Source organism: Sciurus vulgaris (genome assembly GCF_902686455.1).
Source record: "Sciurus vulgaris genome assembly, chromosome: 9".
Taxonomy (NCBI): Eukaryota; Metazoa; Chordata; class Mammalia; order Rodentia; family Sciuridae; genus Sciurus; species Sciurus vulgaris.
The window spans coordinates 31,584,707-31,602,175 of NC_136469.1; the positions used below are offsets into that span (position 1 = coordinate 31,584,707).

General features: G+C 41.6%; 1 protein-coding gene across 5 annotated transcripts; it reads left to right on the plus strand.

Moving 5' to 3' along the window:
• Positions 1–536: 536 nt before the first annotated feature.
• TLR2 (toll like receptor 2) lies at positions 537–16,922 on the plus strand. 5 transcript variants are annotated; one of them, XM_079153417.1, is made up of 4 exons: positions 1,306–1,322; positions 4,855–5,028; positions 6,599–6,723; positions 12,669–16,922. In XM_079153417.1, the coding sequence occupies exon 4, from the start codon at positions 12,685–12,687 to the stop codon at positions 15,037–15,039; it is 2,355 nt and encodes a 784-aa protein (XP_079009543.1). In that variant the 5' UTR covers positions 1,306–1,322; positions 4,855–5,028; positions 6,599–6,723; positions 12,669–12,684; the 3' UTR covers positions 15,040–16,922. The 5 variants fall into 5 exon arrangements, with proteins under 5 accessions (XP_079009544.1, XP_079009540.1, XP_079009541.1 ...); XM_079153418.1 differs by lacking the exons at positions 1,306–1,322; positions 4,855–5,028 and adding an exon at positions 537–695; XM_079153415.1 differs by lacking the exon at positions 4,855–5,028 and having other exon boundaries at positions 1,192–1,322.
• Positions 16,923–17,469: the final 547 nt, after the last annotated feature.

Consider the following 17,469-nt stretch of genomic DNA (forward strand, 5'->3'; position numbering starts at 1 on the left):
AGAAGGGGTAATAACCTTTAAACTTTTTATTTAGTGTATTATTGTGAAATGCAGATAAACAACTAGATGTGAAAATGCTTTGAAAATGTTAAGAGAATAAGTATAGGACTGCCTGTTAGTGCTAACAGCTCTGCTGAGTGTGTAGGATTGACTTCACTGTATATAAACACTGCTAATAATTTGTAGGTGAAAATTGATTTCTCTGATTTTGCCAGAATATTCTATTGACTTTAGGTTTAAAGCAATAACATCAAAGTCAATCTAGGCAGTTTAGAAAACATACATAAAGAACATAGGTCCCTAACTTCAGGGAAAATAATTGGAAAGACATTTTCTCCAATACCTAAGAAATCATGTGGAAGAGTAGTGGAGATACTGACTTAAGAAAGAAGTCTCTCAGGCAGCTGCAGCTCCTGAATCGCCAGGGGTGGAGACAAATATGCACAATCAGTAAGCGGTATGGCGAATCAGACTTCACAGGATACTGAAGTTCTCCCTATCAATTTAATATTCATGCCTATTGTTTCCCTGATTTCTGAACTGTCACAGATGGGGGTGGATGGAATCTAGGGCTGTCCTTATCCATTTCAGTGGGCACAATGTTGCTGTGCTGACCTGGATGTTAGTTGAACTATTTTAACGCCGGAGGGCACAGATTTCAGCGTGGAGGCAGACCCTTGCAGATAAAGTGGCAGGTAAATAAAGTATTGGAGGGGTTTGGGGTTGAGGCTGAGTGCGGAGAAGCACCTTCACGAGTTTGTATTCTGGCTTCGAAGAATGGAGAAGAATCAGAAATGGGGTTTAAGGAGTGTGTTTCAGGGTGAATGGAGGTTTTGGTTACCCAACCCTTCAAGAAAATACTGGTTGAGCACGCAGCTTTCTCTTTGGTGGCCAAATCAGCCTCTGTACTTGGGGAAATCCCAGGCGGGGCCCTCTAGCATATGGGTTCTCTTTTTCCTGCTCTGCAACCCCACCCTACCAGTGCCCCAGCGCCCTACTCTCATGCCCGCCTGGCACAGGGCAGGGCTTGGGGCAGGATCCGCGGGCTCCGTTGGCTCGCCTGGGGGCTGTGGTCACCGGGTGGAGCTCGTGGGAAAGGTGGCCTCGGCAGGGGGTCTCTGCCACCTGGTGAGCAGAACACTGAAGTCAGGCACCTCCGCTAGCGGCTGCGCGCCCAAAGAGTGGGCGTTCCTGCCGCGGAGTGGGCGTTCCCGCGCCCGGGTAGGAGGGGCGCCGGGCTGCTCGGACCTCCCCTTCACTCACTTCCCAGTGGCGGGCAGCGAGGGCTCCGCGGTTTCGTCCCGGCTCGGCGGGCTCTCCAGGTACTTCAGGCCGTTCCTGCCGGCGCGCGGTCTCTGCACTCCTTCCCGGGTCCGCGGGCAGGGCGGAGGGGACCCAGGGTTCCCACTCGGTGCACCTGTGCCCCCAGCCGGCCGGCTCAGATTGCGGCGTGGAGGGCAGCGGATTCCGGACGCCTGTGCTTCCCGCAACTTGGGTCTCTGTACAGTCTCGCGCCTGAACAGGGAGAGCCGCGACACCAACGAAGGCCAGCCTGCGGGCGGTGCCCGGGAGAAGCAGAGGCCACCCAGAAAGGGAAGCGGGCGAGGCAGAGATACCCCTAGCCACTGCGGAATCTCAGACGCGACCCTGAGCGTTCTGGTGCCCATGACCTCGCTGACTCCCCGGGAGTGATCGCGGGTGGCCTCGGAAGCTACAGTGGGCGGTGATCCTGGTCCTGCCAGTTTTCCGAGGTTCCGTTTTGCCGTTGCGACTGACAGAGTGGCTCCGAGCGAAGGTAACGAGGGCCGGTGAATGCTGTCGCCTAGCTAGTGCGAGTGAACGCCAGCGTCCTCCGGGGGGTGTGTCAGCGGTCGTGGTTACTTAAGATGGGATCTCAGACACCAGGACGCAGCAGTGGGCAAGGTTCCAAGGTTCGTTCCAGGGGGTGGTCCAGGACCCTCCTCTGCTGTTTTAGTCTGCTTTTTAGTCGCTATGACCAAAAGAACGAGCAACAACGTAGAGGAGGAAAGTTTATTTGCTGCTCAAGAGGTGATGCAGAACATCACCGCAGAAGGGTGTGGAGGAGCTCAGGACAGGGCAATCAGGAAGCAGAGAGAACTCCTGCTCACCGGGGACAAAATATAAACCCCAAAAGTACACGCCCAGTGACCTGCTTCAGGTGACCTGCCTCCTCCAGCCACGTGGTATCTGCCTACAGTTAGTCCAGTGCACTGATTAGGTTAAGGCTCTCCTAACCCAATCATTCCACCTCTAAACTTTCTTGCATTGTCTCACACATGAGCTTTGTGGGACACTGCATATGTAAATCATAACACCTCCTAAGAGGGTTTCCCGCCTCAATGCTGTGGGGTGCTTCATGTCCCCTCTGCGTTATTTTATTCTTAGGGTATCTTGAGTTGGGTCTTTGTTTAGAAAGCACCTTAGAACATTTAAACAGTCATTGTTTAAATAAGAATGCTCTGGAGTTCCTCTTACAACTTTCTTCAACTTCTATACATGAAAACAAGCGTTTGCAAGTGTTAGAACTTGCAAACCAGAAAAGTGTTTGGTTGATTTTATTGGTTAAGAAAAGAGAAAGTGTTCTGGCTGTTAACAATTCAATCTGCTGATTCCCCCCAGCCCTTTCTTGTGGAAGGTCTCATCTTTACCAAAGAGCAGCTGATAGGTAGGGTGGCCTGGCTTGAAAGAAGAGTCTATTTTTTAAAAAGGGAACACAAAGATCTTGACTTACTGAAAAATGGCATTCATCAATATTTTAAATTTCTTCCTGTTCCAAGCAAAGAACTTATGAATCTTAAATTTTTTATAACATCCTCATTTTACAAAAGTTGCTAGAAGTTTACAGCATGTTTTGGAAGTTTCTAAGCTATCAGTGATTTTTTTTTTTTTTTTGGTACTATTTTATTTATAAACTAACAGAGGGAAAAATATCTAATGATAAAAATCACCCCCAAATTTACAAGACAAGAAAAGAGACAAGAGAACATAAAGTAGGTGTGACTAGACTGCATAGTACAATCAGTTACATCCCAACAACCCTTTAATTCTATTGAATAAAAGGACCGTATGTTGTAATTATCAGACTAAATGTGAGAATGGACTTAAGAACTACAAGCCAACAGTCATGTCTGTTTATAAGAGACATGTTTTAGAAGGATACTAAAAGGTTTAAAGTGAAAGCATGCAACTAATTACCCGAAGAGAACTATGCTCCTATGGTAATTTCAGATAAAGTAGACATTAAGCCAAAAATTGTTACTAGAAAGAACATTTCACTAGGATAAAAGTTTCACTGAGAAGAGATACAAATTCTGAGTTGATAAGCACCTAACAAGCCATTAAAAAACAGCCAAAGTGACAGAACTAAAAGGAAACAGACAAATCCAGGTATAGTGGGAAGTTTTATTATATCTCTATTGATACAAAAAGCAGACGAAAGGATGAAGAAAATGTGAAAACTGTATGCCAATGGATTGGAAAAGGTGCAAGAAATGGATAAATTTATGCACACATTCATCCTACCTCAAGTGACTAAAGAAGAAAGAGAAAATCTGAACACACCAATATTGAGTAATGAGATTGAATCAGTAAAAAAGCCCTCCATCAAAAAAAAGGCCTAAGATCTGATGACTTCCCTGCTGAATTCTATCAGATACTTAAAGAAGTACTAATACCAGTTCCTTCCAAACTACTCCAAAAAATTGAAGAGGATGTAATTCTTTCAAACTCATTCGAGGAGGCTAGCGTCACCCCACCAAAACCAGACACGGACCAACAAAACAAGAAAACCACCATTCCTCATGAACATAGATACAAAAATTCTCATCCAGATGCTAGCAAACTAAATTCATTACATTAAAAAAGAGAATTCTTTTTAATGATCAAGCGAGATTCATCCCAGGGACTTGAGGATGGTTCAACATATGCAAACCAATAATATAATACATTGCATTAGCAGAAAGAAGACACTAACCATATGATCATTTCCACAGATGCAGAAAAAGCATTTGATAAAAATTCCCTTTATGGTAAAAAAAAAAATGAACAAATTAGAATAGGAGGAGTGGTACCTCAACACAAATAATAAATCATATATGACAAACCACAGGTAATATCATACTAAAATGGGGAATGATTGAAAGTCTTTCCTTAATATCTGGAAGAAGATAAGAATGCCCACCATTCATCACTTCATTCAACATAGTACTAGAAGTCCTAACTAGAGCAGTCAAGAGAAAGAAAGAAAGGTAATCCAAATTACAAAGGAGGAAGTCAAACTTTCTCTGTTTGCAGACAAAATAATCTTATATATAGAAAATCCTAAAGAACCCTAGAAATAATAAATTCAGAAAAGTTGCAGGATATAAAATCAACATGAAAAATTATTAATATTTGCATATGCCAATAGTGAACTATCTGAAAAATCTAGAAAGCAATCCCATTAAAAATAAATATAAAAAAATCTCCAAGAAACATAGTACTATGATTTAGATATTAGGTGTCCCCCCAAAAATCTCTTGTGTTCAAAGGTAAATTATTAGTTTATGAGAGCTGTTACCCATCAGTGGATTAAGGCACTTAATGGATTAGTAATTCGAATGGTAACTGTAGGCAGGTGGTAGGTTGCTGGGGGTGTGCTTTGGCATTATCTTTTGTCCCTGGCTCCTCTCTCTCTTTCCCTCTCTCTCCCCTTCCCTCCCTTCTTCCCTCCTTCCTGGCTCATGAATTGAGGAGCTTTCCTCTGCCATGCTCTTCTGCCTCACCTTAGGTTCAGAGCAATGGGATTGACTGAACGTCTGAAACTGATCCCCAAATAAACTTTTCCTCCTCTAGATTCTTCTCGTCAAGTATTTTGTCATAGCAATGAAAAGCTGGCTGATACAGAAACTGGTACTGAGAAATGATGTCCTTGCTGAGAATAACTTGACCATGTGGTTCAGAAGCCCTTGGAACTTGATTGCAGGAGGAGTTTGGAAAAGTTTGGAAATACAAGCTAGAGAAGCCTTAGTATGTTGTAAGCAGAGCTTAATGGGCAATTCTGACGGGAGCCAAAAGATCAGAATGCCCTTGGAAATACAGCCAGGAAAGATTGTGCGCATTAACTTTCAGAGGGCAATGCGGCCTCAACTGGGAATTGGACTAGAGGCTTTTAATGTTACTTTCTGGAAAAGAATTTGTCTGTATTTTCCTTATGTCTGAGACTTTGTCTGAGGCCACATTTAAAGGTGATGAACTAATTTATGTGACACAGGAAATTTTAAGGCAAAACAGCGTTCAGGCAGTAACATGTGCATTTCTATCATTTTTTAGCCAGGTTTACTGTGATCATTTGAAGCAAAAAACAAAGATTTTTAAAACTTGCAATTTGGCCAGAAAAAAACAGGCCAAGGAAGGTGTGAAGAGATTACCACCACTCAAGAGAAGTACTTTGCATAGAGACAATAGGAAAGATGGATTGAGGGTTGTCCTCAGGAATCAGCAAGACCATACATACCATGGCAGATTCAAGGGTGGAAAAACGAAAACTTGTCTGAGAAGAAAACATGGGGGCACATTGTTCACACAGGGGTGTGTAGGAAATTGTTTCTCACGGGTCAGCTGCCCAGGCACTAAGAGGCTACTGCGACCATGGTCCAAGGGCCCTGGCTGCTGCTCAAGCTGGAGGCAGATGATGGCATCATCCACGTGGTATTGGTTCTGCAGGCATGCAGGATGCTAGTGTTGAGGGGTCATGGAGACTTTCACCAAGATTTTAAAGGAAGGCCTTGGATGCTAGGCAAAGTGTGGCAGGGTTGGAGTCCCTGCAGGCCGCCCCAAAGAAGGTGATGTATGAAGCTGTGAAAAGTCACGCTGAAGCTGGAATAGAGACTGCAATTAAGGGACACCAATATGTGGACCATCTGCCCCGGAAAGCTGGCCTGGCTCTGCTATGTGGGACACAGACGGCAAGGCTTTGGGGTGGGGCTTCCCAAGCCCTTTAGAACACACATCTTGCCACCACGTACCCCAGATGCCAGGCCTGGAGGATAAGACTTACTTGCCTAGATGGGATTTGGTCCCATCCCTTCTTTTTATGCTTCTATTCCTTCATTGTGGAATGGAAATATTTACTCTGTGCCACAATATGTTGGGTATCTGTAACTTGCTTTTATCTTTAAGGGGGGTTCATAGTTTGCCTGTGAATCTAAGATGAGACTCTGGACTTGGACTTTTGGGCAATGATGGAACTGTTAAAACTATGGGGACTCTTGGAGCTGGAATAAATGCATTTTGCATTGTGATATGGACATGAGATTTTGGGGCTAAGAGTGGAATGTTATGGTTTGGATATGAGGTAGATCCAAAAAAATTCATGTGTTAATGCAGGAATATTTAGAGGTGAAATTATGAGATTGTGAGAGTTGTTACCGTGTCAGTGGATTAATCTAGTTGATGGATATATAATTTGAATGGGCTAACTGGGTGGGAACTGTAGGGGTGTGACTGGAGGAAGTAGGTCTCCAGGAGCATGCCTTGGGGGAGTACATTTTGTCTCTGACTCCTTGACTTTTCCCTCCCTCTCCTTCCTGGATGCCAGGTGCTGAACAGCTTTCCTGTGCCATGCCTTTTTGCAATGATGTTCTGCTTCATCTTAGACGCATAGCAATGGAGTCTGCTGATTGTGAACTGAGCCTCTGAAACTGTGAGCCCAGAATATCCTCTGTAAGTTGTTCTCATCTGGTATTTTGATGGATGCACCTAGGAATAATTTTTTAAAACTGAGAAGGAAAAAGATCTCCACAATGAAAGTTATAAAACATAGATGAAATAAGAGGATTGAAAAGGATTCTTCATGAATTAGAAGAATTAATATTGTTAACATGTCCTGATTACCCAAAGTAAGCTGCAGATTTAATGCAATGTGATCCCTATCAAAATACCAACAGCATTCTTCACAGAAATGGAAAAAAAAATCCTAAAATTTTTATGGAACCATGAAAGATCCACAAAAACCAAAGAAATATTTTTTTAAAATTTTTAAAAAAAATTTTGTTGTTGATGGACCTTTTTATTTTATTTTAATTTTTTGTTGTTGTTGTAGATGGACACAATACCTTTATTTGTTTATTTTTATGTGGTGCTGAGGATCGAACCCAGTGCCTCATACATGCTAGGCAAGGCTCTACCACTGGGCCACAACCCCAGCCCAAGCCAAAGAGATCTTGATCAAAAAGAATGAAACTGGAGGTATCATACAGCCTGACTTGGAAGTATACCTCAGAGTTACAGTAACCAAAACAATATGGTATTGGCATAAAAACACACACACAAACTGAAATGGAACCAAATAGGGAATGCAGAAATAAATCCACATAACATCAACTAATTTTTGACAAAAGCACCAAAAACTAACATTCAGGCATAGACTGCCTGTTGAACTAATGGTACTGGGAAAATGGATATCCATATGTGGAGGAATGAAATCTGACCCATCCCCCCATTTAGAAAAATAAGCTCAAAAATGCACTGAAGACTGAATAAGACCCCAAACTGTAAAACTACTAGAAAACATTAAATAAATATTGCTTGACATTGGTATGGGCAAGAATTTTTAAGAATTAAGATAGTAAAAGTAAAAGCAGGGATTACATCAAACTAAAACCTGCAAACTTGGTCTCCTAGAAAAAAAGAGTTCAAAGTGATGACTAGAGGCCAGGAAAGGTTGGGGGGTGGGGCAGAGGGCAGCTGGATACCAGGGACCAAAGGACAGTTGACAGGAAGAATAGGTTCTATTGCTCTGCAGCACCATAGAGTGACTACAGTTTACCATTTATTATTTTTATTTTTATTATTTATTTATTTATTTATTTTTTGGTACTGGGGATTGGACCCAGCGGTGCTTCACCACTGAGCCACATCTCCATCCCTTTTTATGCTTTTTATTTTGAGATAGAATCTTGCCAAGTTGCTTAGGTCCTCACTAAGTTGCTGAGGCTGGCCTTGAACACGGGATTCTCCTGCCTCAGTCTCTCGAGCTGCAGGGATTATAAGCATGCACCACCATGTGTGGCTCTTCTTATGTATTTTATAAAAAACTAGAGGAGAGGAGTTTGTAGGCTCCAAATACTAAGAAATGGTTAATGTTAGATAGATAGAGATGCTAATTACCCTCACTTGATCAATATACATTGCACACATGTATCAAATGTCAACTGTGCCCCAGAAATATGTAAATGGCTTTGTTACAACTAAAAATACATTTTTTAAAAAAGATTCTGTACAACAAAGGAAACAAGAGAGTGAAGAGACAGCCTACAGAATGGGAGAAAATATTTGCAAACTGTGCATATGACAAGGGGTTAATATCCAGAATACATAAGGACTTAAAACAACTCCAAAACAAAACCAAATTATTAAAAAATGGGAAAAAGAATGAGTTGATTTCTCAAAAGATAACATACAAATGACCAACAGATACATGAAAAATTGCTCAGCATCACTGATTGTCAGGGTAATGGAAGTCAAAACCATGGTGAGAGATCATGTCACCCCGGTTAGAAAGGCAGTTATCAAAAGGGCAACAAAAAGCCAGGCACACAATTCCAGAGGCTCAGGAGGCTGAGGCAGGAGGATTGCAAATTCAAGACCAGCCTTGGCAACTTAGTGAGACTTTGTACTGAAATAAAATAAAGAGGGCTGGGGGTGGCTTAGTTGTGGAGGGCCTCTGAGTTCAATCCTCAGAATTACAAAAAAGAAAAATAAAAATGCTGGAGTGGATGTGAGAATGGAAAAACTTATAAACTTATTTTTGTAGAAATGTAAATTAGTACAGCCACTGTACACAACAGTATGGAGATTCCTCAAAATATTAAAAACTTAAGATCTAGCAATCCCACTACTGGGTCTATATCCAAAGAAATTAATTCTGTATATCGGACAGACATCTGCACTTCCATGTTTATTGCAGCACTATTCACCATAGCCAAGATATGAACCAAAGTTCCATTAACAGATGAATAGATAAAGAAAATGGCATATGTACATAATGAAATACTATTTGGCTATATAAAGATGAAATCTTGTCCTTTGTGGCAACATGGATGAACATGGGTGACATTAAGTTAAGAGAAATAAGCCAGGCATAGAAAGGCAGATATTACATGTTATAACTTAATTGTGGAATCTAAAAAAGATGATCTCATAGAAATACAGGGTGGATTAGGTGTTTGCAGAGACTGAGGAGGGTGGGCAGCAGGAGAGGGTGAGGAGGAGAGATTAGTTAGTGGGAATAAAATTACAGTAAGACAGGAGGAATAAGTTCTGTTCAGTAGGGTGACTATAGTTAATTAACAATGTAATACTGTATATTTCAAAATAACTAGAAGAGAGAATTTTGAATATGCTCACCCCAAAGAATGTTGTTTGAAGCAATTAATATCCCAAATATACTGATTTGTTAGTATACATGTGTGGAATATGTTTGCTCGTTAGTGTACACCGTTCCCTGTAAATACATACAATTATGTGTCAGTAGAGAAGAGGAAAAAATATGAACAGCATGATTAATGTAGCTGACTTGATGGACCAGTATAAATATTGTTTCCAACAACTGTTGAAACCACAGAACGTACAACAAACCTAACCCTATCCTGGACCATAGAACAAAGTGCAGTACATTTTAAAGGATTTAAATCATACTTAGTATGTTTTTTCTTGCCATAAAGCAACTAAAGTAGAAAACAATGACAAAGAAACCTAAAAAAGAGAAAAAGAAAAGGAAAATAATCCCACATGTTTGGAAATTACTACCTACATTTCTATATAAACCAGGGGTCATAAAAGAATTAGAGTAGAAATTAGAAAATGTTTTAAAATGAATTTTGAATAAACTACATTAAAAAACATGCAGCAAAACTATTGCTTCAATGAAAATTTCTAACCTTATTAAGTGCATATATTGAAATTGAATAATGTTTTGAAATTGAATAATAGCTTACAGTTAATCACCAAACAAGAAATTAGAAAATGAACAACAAAATAAATCCAGAAAAGGCAAAAGGGAGGAAGTAGTAACAGAACAGTGGAAATTAATGAAATCGAAAGTAGATGATCTGTATAGTCAGAACTGAAAATGCTAATGAAAATGGAAAGACAATCAAGAAAAAAAAAAAAAAAGCAGGCACAAATAACTCATGAAAGAATAAAACAGGACCTCATTTCATTAAATAAAATAAGCTGGAGGCTGTCTCCATACTTTGTGTTCCTGTATGACAAACTGAAAATTAACTTAGTACATCTACAAACCCAAATCTAACTCAGTAGTTTTATTTTGTGGTACCAGGGATTGAATCCAGGGGCGCTTTACCACTGAGCCACATCCACAGCCCTTTCTTATATTTTATTTAGAGATTGGGTCTTGCTCAGTTGCTTAGGGTCTCATTGTGTTGTTGAGGCTGGCTTTGAACTCACGATTCTTCTGCCTCAGCCTCCCAAACCGCTGGGATTATAGGCAACCTTACCGGCTAATAGAGCATTTTTAATAACAAGTAGCTGTGTGTCAGCCACTCACAAACAGCCAAGCTTTAGCCAATCACTGGCAGCTGGATGATTAGACACGCCCATATAAGGCAAATACCTCATCACATCATGTCCATATTAGGAAGAGGCCTAGCTATAGCCACTCCAATCAGATGCTTCCTCTACTTTGTTTCTTTGTTCAGCCTATAAAACCGCTCACAGTACTGCTCATTCTAATCCTACCCTCAACCCTGCTTCCAGGCCCTGCTTGATTCACGAATCATTCTTTGCTTAGATAAATTCTAATTTATCTAAAGTTTTTTTTTTAACACTTTAAATCCTGTAGACTTTACAATAATAAAAACACTGTAAAAAGTTTGAAAATTTAGAAAATAATAGAAATTCCTTGAAAAATACAACTTACCAACACTAAGAGAAAGAAAATCTGAATAGTTCTATAGCTGTTAAATAAATTTACTCTGCTTCACAAAATGAAGCACACAAACAACAACAAAACTACCAGATGGTGACCCCAGTGAATGCAACCAGATGAGAACGTCAACAGAAAGGAATTGACGGGGCAGATTTGTTTCTGCTATCGATGCAAAAATCCTAAACAAAATATTACTAAGTAAAATCCAGTAATATATGAAAAGGACAATACATCTGGACTAACTTGGTTTTGTTTTTTTAAAGTCAATATTGTCTTAATGCTTTAAAATTGATCAGTGCAATCACCACAATTTATTAACGGAACAAAGGGGGGAAATTCTGTTGTCTCAATGGACAACTCAGCAACTTATGGAGAGTGTCTCAAAATAAAAAAATTAAAAAGGTCTGGGGATATAGCTCTGTGGTAGAGTGCCCCAGGGTTCAATCCTAAACTGCAAGGAAATAAAAAAAGTGAAGGAATGTTTGGAAGTGATGGATATGTTTATCACATGTATTGTGGCGATGGTACCATGAGTGTGTACCTGTGTCCAAACTCACCCAATTGTGCACATTAATTATGTGCAGTTTTTTAATACTAATTATACCTCAGTAAAATTGATCAGAAAATGAAAATCCAGAATAAAGATGCATGGTATGACCCATTTATCTAGACAGATGAGGGAATTCAAAGCAATGCTATTGGTGTGGGCATAAAAATTCTGTCTCCAACAGCAATTAAATTCTCAATGGCTGTCAATTGAATAACCCAGGTCCTTATGATGTCTTAGATTCTGTGAAGGTGGAAAGTAAGTTCTTTCCAAAAAAAGTTTTGTCTTTGGGGTTAAATATTTTTTTAAAAAAATGTGTTGAGTTAGTTAAATAAATACAGACAAAGGCACCCAGATGCAAGCAATAGGGGCACTGAAGGAAGCTCGGGAAGGATGTAGGGCCCAGAAGGTGGGCAGAGAGAAAACTTGGATTCCTGGCTGAAAATAAGCCAACAGTTGTGGTGTAAACAGCTTTATTCCTCTGCATTCATTGTAACAACTCACTCAGGCTTGAACGTTGCTTTCTGAACCTCTCTGCAGGAACAGAAGTTTCGGATGGTCGGAGTGTCCCTCCACTCAGCAAGGTACTTTGCTTGGCCTGGGGCTCCCAACATCCATCCTGCCTCCAAAGAGTAGGCACAGGCAGGTGGGGCCCATGAAACCTTTTTCTTTTGATCAGAGCCATGCTATTTCTGGAGCTCCATTCAGTGAATAGTTGTCCATGAGAGTGGTGGTGTGGTTCTGTGAGTTCTTTATGTGCCAAGCGGGCACTGAGGTAGGGAAGAAGCATACTCAAAGAGAAGAGGGTTTCCAGTTCAGGAAAAGGTGATGAAAAGTGCCTACAGTGAAGCCTAGCTCACTTCTTAAACTGCTTGCTTGTTCATGCCTGCAAGGAAATTCATTTGATTGTTCTTTTAACCCATTTTTATTGAGGCCTTCTCCACACTCCTACATGGTTGGGCTTTGAGTCTCTGTGTAGTGTCCAAATACCTGCTTCTTCTGCTGTATGTGTCAGGGAATTCATTTTTCATTCCCATTCATATGTTCCATTTGCCTCTCTGTTATTTCTTGTGTGTGTGTGTGTGTGTGTGTGATGCTTGATAAAGCATTTCTCAAAAATCAGTTGTGTTGTCAAACACAATCACTCACTGGAACCTCTTTTATTTGTAGGTGGAATCACTGGACAATGCCTCGGGCTTTGTGGATGGTGTGGGCCTTGGGGGCCATGATCCTCCTCTCCACAGAAGGTTCTCCAGCTCCGGCTCCTCTGTCTTGTGACCCCACTGGTGTCTGTGATGGCCGCTCCAGGTCTTTCAGCTCCATTCCCTCCGGGCTCACAGCAGCCATGAGAAGCCTTGACCTGTCCGACAACGAGATCACCTACATTGGCCATGCTGATCTGCAGGGGTGTGTCAACCTTCAGGCTTTGATGCTGAAGTCCAATGGGATCAGCACAATTCAGGAAGACGCCTTTTCTTCCCTAAGCCATCTGGAGCATTTGGATTTATCCGATAATCAGTTATCTAATCTGTCATCCTCCTGGTTCAGGCCCCTTTCTTCCTTGAAAAGTTTAAACTTACTGAGAAATCCTTACATAACCCTTGGGGAAACATCTCTTTTTTCTCACCTCACAAATTTGCAAATCCTCAGGGTAGGAAATAGTTACACCTTCACTGAGATTCGGAGAATAGATTTTGCTGGACTCGCCTTTCTGGAGGAACTTGAGATCATTGCATCAGGTCTCCAGAGTTATGAGCCCCAAAGTTTGAAGTCAATTCAGAACATCAGTCATGTGATCCTTCATATGAAGCAGCCTATTTTACTGCTGGAGATTTTTGTAGACCTTTTAAGTTTGGCAGAATATTTGGAACTGAGAGATACAGATTTGGACACGTTCCGCTTTTCAGGGCTATCCATCCGTGAAACCAATCCAGTGATTAAAAAATTCACATTTAGAAATGTGGACATCACTGATCAAAGTTTTAATGAAATTGTGAAACTGTTGAGTTACGCTTCTGGGTTGGTAGAGGTGGAGTTTGATGATTGTACTCTTAATGGAATTGGTGATTTTCCTGAATCTGAGGTAGAGAAAATTAAAATTCCAGATAAAATGGAAACATTCACTATACGGAAGCTGCATATCCCAAAGTTCTACTTATTTTATGATCTGAGAACTGTGTATCCACTCACTGAAAGAATTAAAAGAATCACAGTGGAGAACAGTAAGGTTTTTCTGGTTCCTTGTTTATTTTCACAACATTTAAAATCATTAGAATACTTAGATCTCAGTGAAAATCTGATGGTTGAAGAATACTTGAAAAATTCAGCCTGTGAGGATGGCTGGCCCTCCCTGCAGACCTTAATTTTAAGGCAGAATCATTTGACGTCATTAGAAAAAACTGGAGAGATCTTGCTGACTCTGAAAAACTTGACCAACCTTGACGTCAGTAAGAACAGTTTTCATTCTATGCCTGAAGCTTGTCAGTGGCCCCAAAAGATGAAATACTTGAACTTGTCCAGCACTCGGATACACACTTTAACCAACTGCATTCCCCAGACACTGGAAATTTTAGATGTTAGCAATAATAATCTCAATTCATTTTCTTTAGTTTTGCCTCAACTCAAAGAACTTCATATTTCTAGAAATAAGCTGAAGAGTCTACCAGATGCTTCCTCCTTACCCACATTACTAGTCATGAAAATCAGCAGGAATACAATAAATACTTTCTCTAAGGCGCAACTTGATTCATTTCACAGGCTGAAGGCTCTGGAGGCTGGTGGTAACAACTTCATCTGCTCCTGTGAATTCCTGTCATTCACTCAGCAGCAGCCAGCTCTGGCCCAGGTCCTGGTGGACTGGCCAGATGCCTACCTGTGTGACTCTCCATCCCACGTGCGGGGCCAGCGCATCCTGGACGCCCGGCTCTCCGTCTCCGAGTGCCACAGGGCGGCGCTGGTGTCTGGCGTGTGCTGCGCCCTTTTCCTGCTGATCCTGCTCACTGGGGGCCTGTGCCACCGTTTCCATGGTGTGTGGTACATGAAGATGATGTGGGCCTGGCTGCAGGCAAAAAGGAAGCCCAGGAAAGCGCCCTGCAGGGACATCTGCTATGACGCGTTTGTCTCCTACAGCGAGCGGGACGCCTACTGGGTGGAGGAGCTCATGGTGCGGCAGCTGGAGAACTGGGAGCCCCCCTTCAGGTTGTGTCTTCACAAGCGGGACTTTGTCCCTGGCAAGTGGATCATCGACAACATCATCGACTCCATCGAGAAGAGCCACAAAACCGTGTTTGTGCTTTCTGAGAACTTCGTGAGGAGCGAGTGGTGCAAGTACGAACTGGACTTCTCCCACTTCCGTCTCTTTGATGAGAACAACGACACCGCCATTCTTGTTCTTCTGGAGCCCATTGAGAAAAAGGCCATCCCCCAGCGCTTCTGTAAGCTGCGGAAGATCATGAACACCAAGACCTACTTGGAGTGGCCCCGCGACGAAGCTCAGCAGGAAAGCTTTTGGATGAATTTAAGAACTGCAATAAAATCTTAGGTTCCTGGACCACAGTCCAGTCTCCGCCTCGCTGAGGTCTCTAATTGTTGTAATTAAGTTCATTCTGACCTAACTATATTGCCACTGGAACGTATTGTCATTTGAGGACTTGTTTGCTAAAACTTCGAAATCTGCAAATTTTATCTACAGTGCTGGTTTATAAAAACTGCTACCAGATTAGAAAAAATATTTTTTTTAAAAAAATTCTATACTGTCATCATGATCCGATTCTATTATTGGTATCTGAATGATCCGTGGCAACTGGTTTGGTTCATCAGCAAATAGCATAGAGGCACCAAAGATTTCACACGATTGTCTCAAGTGAGCTGGCTTTCTGTGAAGAGACTCCAGGGTAGCTACAGGGAGCTGCTGCCTCCAGTGCGGCCACACTTGTGAGTTCTGGTTCCAGGGAGGGGCAAAGAGGGTTTAGAAAATAAAGATTCACACAGGCAGATTTTGAAGATGAACAGCTGGGATCAGGTGGAGTGCTGCTCTCTGATGGAGATGCAGAGCTGAAGAGTTAGGACAGCAATCTTCACATATGTCTTATTAACAGGTTAAAGACAATGCAAGCATTATTCTGTGGAAAGTTACAAAAACTAGAACATCTGTGTAACTTTTCTGCAGTTGAAATCCACAGTTGCAAAGTGCCATGTTAGGAACTTCTTGTAGCTCTCATGAAAGTCCATTGTTAAAAGTTACCATAAAGTGGGCAGGAAGGGGAGAAGCAGAGAAGTGGAGCTGGTGAAACATTGTGGTTGTCTAGCATAAGAATTCCTCTGTTCCCAGGAGCTGTGTGCCTGAGATCAGGGTAAGAGCTGATAGGACTCTTGCACAGAGCCTCCTCATGCAGGGCATTGCCACGGCAGCTAAGCATCCTGTGCCCTTGCACAGAAACCTTCCCAGGCACCAGGCATGCCACAGCCATGAGGTCATCGGGGACCCCCAATCTCAGTCACTGCTCTCACAGGGAGCATTTTCTGTTCCATCCACCTCACATCTTTCTGTACAGTTGATCTCAAGAGGAACAAAGAGAAGTCTTTGAGGACACTAGGCCAGACTTGTTGCTATTCCTAGAGAAAGGGCCATGTGTCCCCATTCAATTTTTCAGCATACAGAATATCTGGAGGGTATTTTCATTGTGAACGGGGTCTGACTTCTTGAGTACATAATGGATTTCTCCAGCCATATTTACTTGAAAGTGTGTGTCTAATGCAAGAAACACTAGATTGTGTCTTGCCATTAAAGCAAAACTATTGAGGTAATAAAATACTTAGAGAAAGTTGAAGGAAGTCTCCCACATGGGACCCTGAGCTTCCTCCTGTTAATTTCTAGTCAGCATCTCATAACTCTGGCTCTTCCTTCCCTCACATGCCACATGCTGCCTTTTTTTTTTTTTTTTTCTTTGAAAGTCTTTGTGTTTTTTGTACCAGGGATTGAAACCAGGGGCACTTAATGACTGAGCCATATCAACAGCCTTTATAATTATTTTATTTAGAGACAGGGACTTGATGAGTTGCTTAGGGCCTCACTGCTGAGGCTGGCTTTGAACTTGTGATCCTCCCTTCTCAACCTCCCAAGCTGCTGGGATTACAAATGAGCACCACATCTGTAGAAGCTACACCTGGCTTCTTTGAAAATCTTGTTTCCAATTGGGGGGGTGGGGAAACTTTCCATTTTTTTTTTTTCCTTTTGAAAAATTTTAAACAATCCATGTGAGTGAAATATATTTTTTGAATAAATATATACCTAGAGGTTCTTTATCATGACTCAGAAATAGTTCAGTCAACAATAATTTGAAGATCATTCTGCCATATATTAATTTCTGTAATCAAGATTTAATAACATTAAATTCTGATGAGCATTCTTTGCTAAGAACTCTTTACTGATTTTGTGCAGTTGCTTTTTTGCTGAGAACTATGTTCAAAAGGGAGTGAACCACCTTTGACCCCTGCTCAAATCTCAACCAGAACTAGGTTTATGAGGCTAATTGGGTTCTGGAGTGAGAGAGTAGATGTATAATCCTGGACAAGTAACTTGGCCTGACCCACATGTTTCCTTGTCCTCAAAACAGGGACAGTCACCTCCACCTTCAAGGGTGCCCACGGTACGGGAGGCAGCGACGTGTAATCCACTGAGCGCATGCGCCTGGGTTACTATTCCTTCTGGAAGGGTGGGAAGGGCAGGGTTCCAAGCCTGTGAGAATGGGAACCGTTTTCCGGGTGCAGGGTGGCAAGGACACCTGTTGTGGATGTGAGCTATTGTGATTTTTCAGGAAGTGATACATGTCTTTATGTATTATAGATTGTAAGTGTATATATATATATATATATATATTTTTTTTTAAATCAGTAAAGAGGGATAAAAGGAACCCCGCTGTTCACAAAATTACCCAAAGGAATTAAGTTCATTCAGTGCACATCAGGTGTT